Source organism: Zea mays, chromosome 2 (assembly GCF_902167145.1).
Source record: "Zea mays cultivar B73 chromosome 2, Zm-B73-REFERENCE-NAM-5.0, whole genome shotgun sequence".
NCBI lineage: Eukaryota > Viridiplantae > Streptophyta > Magnoliopsida > Poales > Poaceae > Zea > Zea mays.
Window position 1 is genome coordinate 41,593,255 of NC_050097.1, and position 12,851 is coordinate 41,606,105.

General features: G+C 52.8%; 1 protein-coding gene across 1 annotated transcript; it reads right to left on the reverse strand.

Annotated features, from left to right (window-relative positions):
- Window positions 1–1,603: 1,603 nt before the first annotated feature.
- On the reverse strand, window positions 1,604–3,411 carry LOC109943988 (uncharacterized). Its single transcript, XM_020548272.3, has one exon. The coding sequence runs from the start codon at window positions 2,610–2,612 to the stop codon at window positions 1,734–1,736; it is 879 nt and encodes a 292-aa protein (XP_020403861.1). The 5' UTR covers window positions 2,613–3,411; the 3' UTR covers window positions 1,604–1,733.
- Between the last annotated feature and the right edge of the window lie 9,440 nt (window positions 3,412–12,851).

Consider the following 12,851-nt stretch of genomic DNA (forward strand, 5'->3'; position numbering starts at 1 on the left):
TCCGAATCGATTTACTCAGCTGAGGATCTCTAACCACACGACATATGTTTCTCGTAAACCTTGATGTCTACTATTCCCACGGATCCTCCACTGCATGAACAGGTCCGCGCCACCCGAGAGTACACCACCCCTTTTAGGCGATCCGTTGCCAGGAGGGTACGTGCCACTCTCGCCATCTCTCCACGCCCAGTGCGCGATTGTCTTTTCATGTATGGAATAGCCGGGTTCAAGCTTACCATGTCCCATTCTCAGGGCATGTGGCTAGATAAGATAGTCCTTGATCAACAGGCCTACATACGCATCCAATCCTTAATTGTCCCGGGCGGAGCATCACCTGTTCCTAGCCCAAGTCTCGATTTAAGTACTTCCATCCTTAGGATTGTTTCTGTTCCTTAGGATGAAAAGAGCATCACAGGGAACTTTGCAGTAAGATCCCACCATTGCTCCAAATGAAAATATTCTTGCAGGTAGAAGTCATCCTCTCCCGGGTTAAATTGAGGACAACCTCTATCCACAAGATCTAAGCAAGGCTAAGCATTTTTGTAAATCATATTTTGATACTTCACAGAAGTATCTATAAAGGTATGGATATCAAGGAAAGCAATGCATCAAAGGGTTCCAAGCAACTCCTATGAACCTAATGCACATTTCACTAGACTTAAAGTGTGCGAAAAGTATTTAAAACACAAGGAAAGAGGTTGCGTGCACCGGGGCTTGCCTGGGTAACACTAGATTAGTGTTTGTTAGGCGATGTCCGCTTGACGAGTATCCCTCGACCGAGTACTTGCTTGATTTAACCATCTTCAGGTTGGTCCATCAGCTTCATCCTGCGGATTAGCCCATGCTTGGGGTCGACTTGGGTCTTCTTCCGCATCACGCGATTAATTATCGTACCTCATGAGATGCACGATGCATATGTATGAGCACGAGTATACATAGTATGAGATAGATAATCTACGCTAAAAAGGATGAAATATTTAAAACCAAGCATTAAGCATCATGGATATCATAGCAGAGCATCGACTACATCCATTAACCAAATTGACATATTACACTAGATCTATTTTTATTCCTAGCTTTTTATTAACTCTTTAAACTATGTATCTTAATTACTTGATTTACCGATTTACCTAAATCGATTATCACAATATAGGCATGCTAAATTAGTAAATTACTAACATTTATTGTGACCACAATTCTATTTATAGACCTAGTTTAGATCATTCATTAATCCACTCGCACGAATAATAAATTTGCTTACCCTGTCTAATTTGACGCGATAGTCGCAAGCACGACTACGAGTTCTGGCTGACGCCGTTGATCATACACGTCCGGCGAGCGAGGCACACAGTTTCCATTCTTGACCGAATATCCGTGGGATTCTTTTTTTTGTCGAGCTGGTGACGTGTGGCCAATACTAGAGCGTCTTCACGGCTTGGGGACTTGGCGTAGACGAGGATGACGATCGACGACCTCGACGTGTCAGCGCGACGATTTCCATATGACGAAGAAGACGGAGTAGCCACTTCTGAATTAGGCTTTATGGTCGAGCGTCTGACGAGGCTTTATGGTCGAGCGTCTGACGAGTGTCGCACGAGCCTTGCTGTTCCACCATTGGATCTGACTGAAAACTGACCGACTTTCCATCTCCTCGCCACCCGACGTCATGACGGATTCATAGCGCAGGATCGCACCCGATTCTGCAACTCACGCGTCAGCTTGCGCGTGTGCTGTCAACAGGCTTGGGACCTCCGTCGAGCACACGATGCACGAAGCGCGACATCAACAATAAGCGGTTTTTGTGACATCACGCAGGGAAACTCTGAGCTGTGGCCAGCGCGTAGAAAGCAAAGCGCGGGCATGGATTGGGCGCAGGAAGAACAGAGACCGAACTCAGCGAGCTGCGCGCAGACACGCGACGACCATGGCAAGGGAGCAGAGAAAATTGTGCGGACGGCTGGAACAGAGACGGCGAGCACGCGCGCACAAAAAGCAGGGCGCGCAGAGGACAGGGAACTGCGACGACGAAACGCCATAGCTGGAGCAAGAGCGGGACGCGAACTAGGCGACGGCAGCGCGCAAGGACGATCTTGGCTAGGGGAAAAACTCCGCGCGCAGGGATCCGAGCTGAAAGGAGCCGAGGAAGATGGACGCCATGGGAAGAGGAAGAAGCAGCTGGGCACACTGCGGCTTGGAACCGATCTTAGAAACGGCGACTGGCACGGACGGGAGGAGTTCGCGGACAAGGAAGTTCCAGCAGGCAGAGAGGCACCGCGGCCACCATGGGGAACGAGCCAGAGCTGCGCGCGCGCGCAAGAAAATCGCTCGGCAGAAAGGACGGACAGGGAGCTCCAAGCACCGAACTGCAGCCGGAACCAGAGGCACTGCGAGCAGGTAGACCTGGGAGGGACCTCGCTGGCTGAACGAGCTGGAAGAGAGAAGCAAGGGGAGGGCGCAGGGAAAGAAGAAGCGCTCGGCGCAGGGAGCTGGGCGCCAGAGCAGGAGGCTTCAGGGTGCGGCGCAGGGACACGCGCGGTCAAGCGAACTTGAGTTGGAGCCAGGGAGCAGGAAATCAGGGCGACGGCGCGTGCACAGAGAAGCGACCGCGCCATGGGCGTTCGCGGGCGGACGAACTAAGAAGCTTGAGGGAGCTAGGCGAGCTGCACGGGAGGAGCACGCAGGGAGGTACGCCGGCGAGGGAGCAGGAGAGAGAAGGGAGTGGCTGCGCGCGGCGAGGAAGCTCTAGAGAACTGCCATGGGAGCTCAGCAGAGAGGAAACACAGGGGATGGGAGATGCGCTGGCATGGGAGGAAACTGGGGGTCGCGGCATGGGTGATCTGGAACAAGCGAGCAGAGGGGCGTGGTCCGAGCGCCGGGCGCCGGGCGGAGTCGAGGGCGTGACCCAGGGCGAGCGCCGGCTGGAAGAAGAGCAGCGCGCACTGGAAATAACGACGGCCGGGCGGTGGGATTTTTCTTCACACGTTGAGCGGCACGGCCAGGAAGATCAGCGATCGGCGGTGGGAGATAAGCTCCATGGCTGAATCCAGAGCACGCTGGAGATTCACGGCTGAAGATTGAAGCCTACGGGAGAGAGACGCGTGGGAGGATGATGACGCCGATTCTGGAATTTGAGCCACGCAGCAGTAGTGCTGGCGATGGGGATAGAGATCGAGCAGAGAAGATGCCGACCACCCAAGCCGGCGTTAATAAATTGCCCATTGCAGATAAGAACATGGAGAGAGACTGAGAGAGAGGATAAGGAGAGGGAGGAGAGATGTACGTAGGAGATATTTGCACAAGAGCTGGACGTTTAAGCGGTGGAATGAAATCAGCTAGGAAAAATTGGAATTTCCTTTCATCTACTTAAAAATAATCAAAATGTAGATATTTGGTTGGCTCAAACATTAAGGTCTAAAAGATGTATAAATGAGTTGAGCCAAAACAAGATCCACAAAAATATTTAGACAGGATTTGATGAATACTTCGGAGTCAGATTAATTCGTATCCATTATTTCTATTTGAAGAAAATTAGATCGAGACAAGAAACGCACGGACCGGATCAAATTGATTTCGGCTTCGACAAATTTAGACTGTGCTTGATTTAATTTAGGACAGATAATTTACTAGACGAATAAATTTCAATTATAAATCCTCGGATGAGCTGTCTCGGTTGACGAGTGGGAACAAAATTATTTGCACCGAAAACCTTAGTCGTCGAGTTTGAATTAATTTGCCCGGGATAAAAATCATCCGAGTGAGTCGAGCTTCCGAATTCGTGTTCGCGAGCGATGAATTTTAAATAATCACCGGACGCACCGATTTTCAGAACAAATATGTTCCGAACAGCAAGAAAATTCAGGAAGAGCCCGGACAAATAAAAATAATAACGATGTCGCACTCGCGACAAACGAAGCAGATGCGATATTAAAATCGTGATAGGCAAAAATAATTAGACCTTAGTGTCCATCTTATTTACTGATATCACGTGCTTAAATCCGTACTCGCTGTCGAGCGGACGATAAACACCAGGGTGTTACATCTGTAGTCTATGCACATCCTTTTGGTACCATCTTTCTTCTCTACAAACAACACTGGAGCGGCCCAAGGCGAGGTACTTGGCCTTATGTACCCCTTCTCTAACATCTCATCTATCTGCTTCTTGAGTTCCACCAATTCTGGTCCAGACACTCGATAGGCTCTTTTGGAAATGGGGGCGGTACCAGGGATAAGCTCTATGGCAAATTCAACCTTTCTCTCGGGTGGCATGCCCGTTAGCTCCTCGGGAAACACATCCGGAAAGTCTGACACAACCTTGATAGCCTCGAGCGGGTTGGGTTCCTTACTATCAACTGAAATCTGATGGCAAACTCCCTCTTCTGACTTAGGCATCCTTAGCTCGGCCACTACCTCTTCTCCTGATGGGGACTTCAATGTTACGGTCCTCTTGTCACAACTAACATTTGCTTCATACTTCATTAACCAGTTCATCCCTAGAATAACATCTATCCCAGGGGTGTCTATTACTATTAAGTCACTGGGGAATCATATCCCCCTTATTTCCACCATTATATTTGAGCATATTTTATCTGTTTGCACCTTGCCACCAACCGAATTAATCCTCATGGGCGGCATCATTGCCTCTACTGAGATGTTATGCAATTCTACCCATGTTGCAGTGACAAATGAATGAGTTGCACCAGTATCAAATAGCACTTTTGCGGGATGAGATTCGACTGAGAACATACCTACTGCCACATCTGGTGCATCCTGGATTGTTTCGGCCTCCAAGTGGTTCACCTTCCCACGGTTGTACGCTTGGTTACGATTGCCTGCTGCCGGCTTCAGTACACCTTGCCGTGTTGGAGCATTGGGGTTGGTCTACTGCTGAGCCATCTTCTTTGGGCACTGCATCGCCCAGTGGCCTTGTTCTCCACAGTGGAAACATCCTCTGCCTCCTCCTTGTGCTGGGGCTGCTTGGTTGTTCTGATTTGCTGCTGGGGCAGGAAGGCGAGGTGTCTGGTTGTTCTGCTTCTGATACTGATTACTTCCCTGCTGGCTGTGCTGACGATACTGCTGCTGCTGCTGCTGCTGTGGGTACTGCCTCTGAAACTGCTGCTGATGCGGACGCTGATTCTGATTCTGATATCCCTGTGGGTGACCAGGTCTGCCTTGCTGAGATGAACTGCCTGAGAAACGTGGACGGCTGATGCCTCCGGACTGGGGTCCACTCATCTTGCGCTTCCGATCTTCCATATCCTTACGCTTCTTCTCAGTCATCACTGCCCTATCGATCAGATGCTGGAAGGTGGGGAAGGTGTGATTCATCAGCTGGTAATGCAGGGGATCCACCAAACCCCTCATGAACCTGTACTGCCTCTTGGCATCAGTGTTGACATCCTCGGGTGCATAGCGAGACAGCTGCAGAAACTTGTCTCTGTACTCACTAACAGACAGGGGACCCTGCTTCAGAGCCAGAAACTCCTCCTTCTTCACGATCATCAGTCCCTCTGGCACATGGTACCTGCGGAAACTCTCACTGAATTCTTCCCAAGTGATGGCTTCGGGGTCAGCATGGGTGGCGAGGTAGGACTCCCACCAGGACTTGGCTGCTCCCCTCAGCTGACGGGGGCCATACAGAACCTTCTCCCTGTCGTCACATTGGGCGGTGCGCAGCTCCCTTTCCACTGTGCGCAGCCAGTCTTCTGCATCCATGGGGTTAGCAGAATGGGCGAAGGTAGGAGGGTGCCCTCTCATGAACTCGCCACGCTTATCCCGTGGCATCTGGGGCATCTGCATTTGCAATTGGGGTTGGGGTTGCTGTTGAGCCTGCTGCATGGCTGCCAGAGTCTGCCCAATGGCCTGCACTGCCTGAGTCTGCATCAAGAACATCTACTCCACTGACATCGGGGGTGGTGGGGGAGGCTGCCTCTGTTGTTCCTCCTGCTGGTCATGCTGCTCTTGCTGGGCACGCCTGTTGCATCGGCGCCTGTTGTCAGACATCTGTGGAAGACATTCATACATCAGCATTGATCTTACAACCCTTCAGCATAAGAAAAGAGAATACAGAATTCTTCATGACACTGAGTGAACAACGAGCTTCACTGATCCTCATTCATGATTCAACACAGCTCCTCAGATAAGAAAGGAAAGTAGAAGTAAAGGGTTTCCCAACTAAACAACTGACTTTATTAACATTACTAGCTAAGCCAAACTGCAGGGGAAACCCACATGTTGGCTACAGTCATTACAAAGATTCAAATCAAGCACAAGTTCATCATAACAAACATGAAAGCAACTGATAAGCAAACTAATCTAAATGGAAGCAACTGGTAAGCAAACTAAACTGACTGCCTAAGACTGAGACATCTGACTTAAGAATCATTACAAACTCCGACGCTAACGATCTAAGGATCCAGATCTATCCTGGTCTTACAGACGGGGGAACCATAAGTGTGGTGACCACGTGGCGGTGAGCGGTATGGGTGCTGAGTCCCGACAGGAGCGGGAGAACCACCCTCCTGGTGATGGCGCTCTGCCAACTCAGCACGCAACTCCGCAAGCCCTGCTTAGCTCGTCCAGAGAGTGATCCAGCTCGGTGTTAAGCACTGCGACTAGGTTGACTGTGCTGCTCAACCTAGGGTTAGCCTCACCAATAGGTGAGACAACCACACTCTCTGTGCTGCCAGTAGGGCGGCGGGGGTAGTACCGAAGGTTAAGACCGTCGGCCACGCCACCGAACAAAGAACAGTACTGAGAGAGTGCACGTCGTGCTGCATCCTGCATAGCCGCCTCTGCAGTGTCCCTCTCGGAGATTGAGTAGTGCTCCGAAACGGCCTCCGCACCCCGGAGGTCATCCTCCGGACGGCGAACTAGGCAGGTAGCCTCCCAGCGATCCGGGTACCTCCCGCGACTGTGCTGGTAGACTACATAACGATACTCGATCGACCAGGTGTGCCGGTCGAAAGCCTGGCGCAGCAAGGTGTCGAGTGCGTCGTGGAAGTGACAACCGCGAGCGGCATCACGGGTGATGGGTCGGGCGACCCATCCTTCCGCCTCCTGCGGCTCAGAGGACTCCGTGCTGTGGTCTGAGTCGTCGTCGTTGGGGTCTCCTCCAGGATCTCCTCCAGTAGCTCCTCCAACAGCCAGGACGTCCCGCGGTGGTGCAGGGGGCGCCTCCAACTGGGCAACAGAGGAACGGGGCCTCACGGACTCCACCTCCTGCTGGGGTGGGGAGGAAGAGCCCTGCTGCTCTCTGTGCTGGCGCCGGCGTTCCTGCTCCTCACGTAGGCGGTGGTGCAGCCTCTCCAGGTGACTCGACTGACCGGACACGGTGCGGTGCAGAGGACGCTCCGCAAGTCGAGACGGCAGGAAAGGAATCACCGACTTACGTGCAGTGTGTCTAAGACGAGCCATCTACAAAAGATACCGTAAGCACAAGAGTAAGAACAGAACTAATATGACAAGTGAATGCACCATAAATAGAACCAGATAAAATTTTTAACAAGGTATAGTATAGTATATATATGTAGTAAAACATAGGGTTGGTCGAGGTGACCGACTTTTGAAGTAACATCAGAGGTCAAGGTGAGGGGGAGGGTCAATAGTCCTTAGTACGACCAGTGCTACTCTAGGTCAGCGGTCCTACAGTCAGCATGGGCTTTGATACCACTTATGTCACACCCGGTTTTGGAAGGCAAACCGAATGCGAACTATGTACGTGCCAGGATCAGAACTCACGTACACAGCGATTACATAAATGAACATCATCACACAATGCTCGAATAATAACATAAAAGAGTACTTATTACATCATAGAGTCATAGACATCCACATAGTCATTGTCTTAACAAGTAAATCAAAGTACTAGCGAAACGCAGTAAAGATAAGGCCTTCACAGGCAGCTGACTGGGGGTTTGCCGCCAACCCACACCTAAAACTCGTCGTAGTCTTGGAACTCCTGGAAGTCTCCTTCCACGGCTTCGCCTTCTCCTGAGCAGTGGTTACAATGCGGGCAACCTGGTGTTTTGTGGTAAAGCAAGGATGAGTACACATCAACGTACTCAGCAAATGTCCCGTTTGGCTGAAGTGGACTAGCTTTATGTGGGGTTAGGCTCAAGCAGTTGCTTTTAGTTGGTCAGGTATTTATCATTAGTAGAAGCCAGATTTTAGCATTATCCAACCCGTAAACCATTTCCTCATCGAGGAACAACATCATCATAGTCGAACCAAAACCATAACATAATCCTTGTATCTCGAACCATCTGTATATCTAATCAAAGAGGATCCCAAGGCTGCTCTTAACCGTGAGCACGGCTGATATATCAATTTCACTACCCTCTGCAGAGGTTGCACACTTTACCCATGAGTCATGATTCCCTTTCTACCCGGGGAGAGCTAATCCCCATTGACCACTACCTAGGTGGTCCGGCAGGGCATCACTACGTAGCTTTTACAAAGATTCCCTAGAGATCATAGCTGCCCGTTAGGTTTCTCCAGTTTGATAAACACAGTACCCCTCCCCGCAGGAGAGTGACTAACAAAGAGCAAAACGAAAGAACCTCGGCACTCAGCCTCGGCAGAGCAAGCACTGTGCCTGGACCCCATTGACGGCACGACGGCTAAGCAACTACACCTCTAGTTCATCTAATTAATCAGCTAAGGGCATCCCATTTCACCCTCATGGTTGCACTGTTATCCCGGGTGGTCTCTCAACGAACCAGTCCTTACGGAGAGGTACTCAGGAAACAGCCTGAGCCCCCTAGAGTATCACAAGATCATCAACATCATCAGGATAACAGTATCATAAATAGTCACATCATGTTCATTGATTATGTTAAAGCAATAGCAAAGTGCTAACCATAATAGCCCATAAGGTCATCAAGGATAAAGTAAAATGTAAAGCTAGTCAATCCTTAGGTTTCAAGTAAGTAGTGCGGGGTAGTAAGTTATAAATGAATAGGACATAATGGGACAGAGGACACTTGCCTTCACCAAACTGCTGATCAGGGACTTCCTCTGCAACTTCCTCGGGACACACAGACTGCTCGTTGTCTACGTAAAGTAATCATTCACACTATGCACTTGGGAAGATAACAAACAAAAGCAACATACAAGACATATGCAGCAAAGAGATCACAAGTTCATAGCAGAAAAGGGATAGGCACTCTGGTGTTCCCTAGGTCTGGGGTAGAGGACTATACAAAGTGATTCATTATCCACTAGTCAAGTTTAAGTCAGTGGTGGGATTAAATCATTACCTGGTTTTAAGTTCCTAAACTTAGGTGTTTAAGTCCCTAATCTTAAGTACTCCAACTTTTATTAAAGTCTACCAATTTCTAATTGTCTCAAATGGGGTTCCAATAGCCTTAATCCTATCCTGGTGATTAACTATTAATTGGTACATGGAAACAGCAGGGAAACATTGGTTAAATAGATAGACAAAAACATCATGAGCATTTTGCAATTTGAAGCACCTAATTTGGAGTTCATATGACAAAGTTATGAATTTTACAAGTTTGGGGATTAAAAATATACCCTAAATACCTATTTTGAATTAATTAAAAGGTCCAGGGACCTAACTGCGAGAAACCAGGGACGGCGGGTTCAAATTCCAGAAAACCGGGGGTCTCTTTAAGAAAATGCGCGGGCGAAGGGGTATCGGGCTACTACGGCCGTCAGATCTAAAGCGAACGGCCAGGATTAGATCCTGCGGGCGGGCGCGCGAGCGCGCGGCGGCCTGGGCGGCTGACAGGCGGGACCGGGCGGGCAGCGCGGGGCGCGCGGGCAAGCTGACAGGCGGGGCCGGCGGGCAGAGCGAGCGCGCGGGCGGGCTGACAGGCGGGGCCCAAACGGCAGGGAGACGGGGTGTGGGGGAAGCGGGCCTGGGCCGCTGGATCTCCGGCGGACGGCCAGGATTAGGCTTGACCTAATTAAAATGGGACCGCCCGATCTGGGACGGACGGTGGGGATCGGGTGGCCGGCCTGGGCTTCTCCTACGGCTAGCTGGGGCGGCGGCGCTCGTCCCCGCGGCGGAGGACTCGCCGGAGACGAGGGGCGCGGGCGTTTGGCGGGCCTCCGAGGCGACCTGAGCGGCCGGGAAGGTTGGGGGGGGCACGGGGAATCCTCTGGTGGGGTCTGGGTCGGGGCAGGGGCACCGGAGGGGGGCGGTTCACGGCGGAGCGGCTCGGCGGTGGGGTTACTCTACTCCGGCGAGGAATTAAACGCGGCAGAAGGCAATACACTGGTCGATAGGGGCGGGAGAGGTCCCTTACCTCAAGGCGGGCTCCGGGGACTCCTCGGCGGCGGGAATGGCGCGACGGTGGCCCGGGGCGACGGTGGCGGACCTCCGCGGCTGCACGGGGAGTGGCGGGTGAGCGCGGGCAGAGAGAAATAGGGAGGGGGAAAGGGAATTGAGGCGCGTTCCGGGTTGCGGACACCGGGGCGAAGCTCACCGTGGCAACGGACACGGCGGAGCTCCAACGGCGGCCGAGAAACGGGCTCGGGACGGCGGGGATTCGTGGCGGCGGCGCTCTGGCGTGCGCGCAGCGAGGGAGAGGTGGAAGAGGGGTCCGCTAGAGCGCAAATGGGGGAGGGGGCGAGGGCGAGTGGGGTTCGGGGCTCAAGTGGCCAGGGGCTGGTCAGTTGCGAGCTCCACGCGCGACGTGGGCGCGGAGAAAGCGGGCGCGCGCAGCTCGGTGGCGGTTACGCGGGGACGACGGGGCTGACAGCCCGGGCCCGCGAGCAGAGAGAGAGGGGAGAGCGGAGGCGGGCGCGCGAGAGGCGGCTGCGCTGACGGGCGGGCCCGCCAGGGCAGAGAGAGCGGGGGGGGGGGGGGGAGAGGCGCGCGCGCGGGATGGGCCGGCTGGGCCGAAAGGCCGAGGGGGCGGCGGGGTTGGGCCTCTTTCTCTTTTCTTTTTATTCTGGAATTGTTTTCTCTTTTTCTTTTTATTTTCTCTATTTGATTCAAATTCAAATGAGCCACAAATTCAAATCAAACTTTCCAAGAATTATGCACCAAGCAAAAGTGAAACCTAGAGTTCAACATGATGCAACAATTCATACTCCCTTAGGGTTTAACATATTAAACTATTATTACAAATAAAATAAGCACTTTTCTCCTATAGAAATGAGAAAGAAAAGAATGAGGAATGATGAGAAAAGGGAAGTAACACCTGAATTTGTGAATATGAGCAAAGAAATTTTATACCCCCAAATTCAGGGTGTTACAAATCAACTCGCCTCAGATCCACCCTCGAGCCCCTCGCAGCTCACCATTCTAAGTGAGTCTATACTAGCACCCTCCCCTGGTTCCAGAAACCATGACACTTTATATCAATATATATTAAGATGTAGTATAATGTTAAGTTTGTAACTCCGGGGTCCAAAACACCACAAAAAGAATCATGAAACATATGGATCTAATTTAAATGAGGTTAAAAGTCACTAATTGTCGGGGACCATAACTAGGGGTACCCTCAAGACTCCTAAATCTCAGCTGGTAACCCCCATCAGCACAAAGCTGCAAAGGCCTGATGGGTGCGATTAAGTCAAGGATCGGTCCATTCGAGGGACGCGATCACGCCTCGCCCGAGCCCAGCCTTAGGCAAGGGCAGCCGACCCTGGAGGATCTACGTCTCGCCCGAGGACCCCCTCCAGCAACGGACACACCTTGGGCTCGCCCGAGGCCCAATCTTCGCCAAGAAGCAACCTTGGCCAAGTCGCCACGCCAACCGACCGAATTGCAGGGGCATTTAATGCAAAGGTGGCCTGACACCTTTATCCTGACGCGCGCCCTCCAGTCGACAGAGCCGAAGTGACCGTAGTCACTTCGCCGCTCCACTGACCGGCATGACAAGAGGACAGCGCCGCCTGCGCCGCTCTGACTGCTGTGCCACTCGACAGAGTGAGGCTGACAACAGCCAAGTCCGGCCTCAGGCGCCATAGGAAACTCCGCTTCGCTCGACCCCAGGGCTCGGACTCAGGCTCAGCCCCGGAAGACGACGAACTCCACTTTGCCCGACCCCAGGGCTCGGACTCGGGCTCAGCCCCGGAAGACGACGAACTCCGCTTCGCCCGACCCCAGGGCTCGGACTCGGGCTCAGCCCCGGAAGACGATGAACTCCGCTTCGCCCGACCCCAGGGCTCGGACTCGGGCTCAGCCCCAGAAGACGACGAACTCCGCTTCGCCCGACCCCAGGGCTCGGACTCGGGCTCAGCCCCGGAAGACGACGAACTCCGCTTCGCCCGACCTCAGGGCTCGGACTCGGGCTCAGCCCCGGAAGACGATGAACTCCGCTTCGCCCGACCCCAGGGCTCGGACTCAGCCCTGGCCTCAGCCGACGGTCTCCGCCTCGCCCGACCCAGGGGCTCGGACTCGACCTCGGCCTTGGAAGACAGACTCGACCTCGACCTCAGAGGAGCCTCCACCTCGCCCAACCCAGGGCTCGGACCGACCACGTCACAGGAGGCGCCATCATTACCCTACCCCAAGCTGACTCAGGCTACGGGGAACAAGACCGGCGTCCCATCTGGCTCGCTCCGCCAAACAAGTAATGATGGCGCCCCGCATGCTCCATGACGACGGCGGCTCTCAGCCCCCTTACGGAAGCAAGAGGACGTCAGCAAGGACCCGACAGCCCCGACAGCTGTCCTTCCGCCAGGCTCTGGCACTCCTCCGACGGCCACGACACCACACGAACCGGGTGCCAAAACCTCTCCGGCTGCCACGATGGCATGTACTTAGGGCACTAGCTCTCCTCCGCTAGACACGTTAGCATACTGCTACACCCCCCATTGTACACCTGGATCCTTTCCTTACGCCTATAAAAGGAAGGTCCAGGGCCCTCTTACAG

Bases quoted from the DNA above. Each gene is read 5' to 3' on its own strand.
- LOC109943988 (XM_020548272.3), bottom strand. From the start codon at position 2,612: ATGGCGCGGTCGCTTCTCTGTGCACGCGCCGTCGCCCTGATTTCCTGC.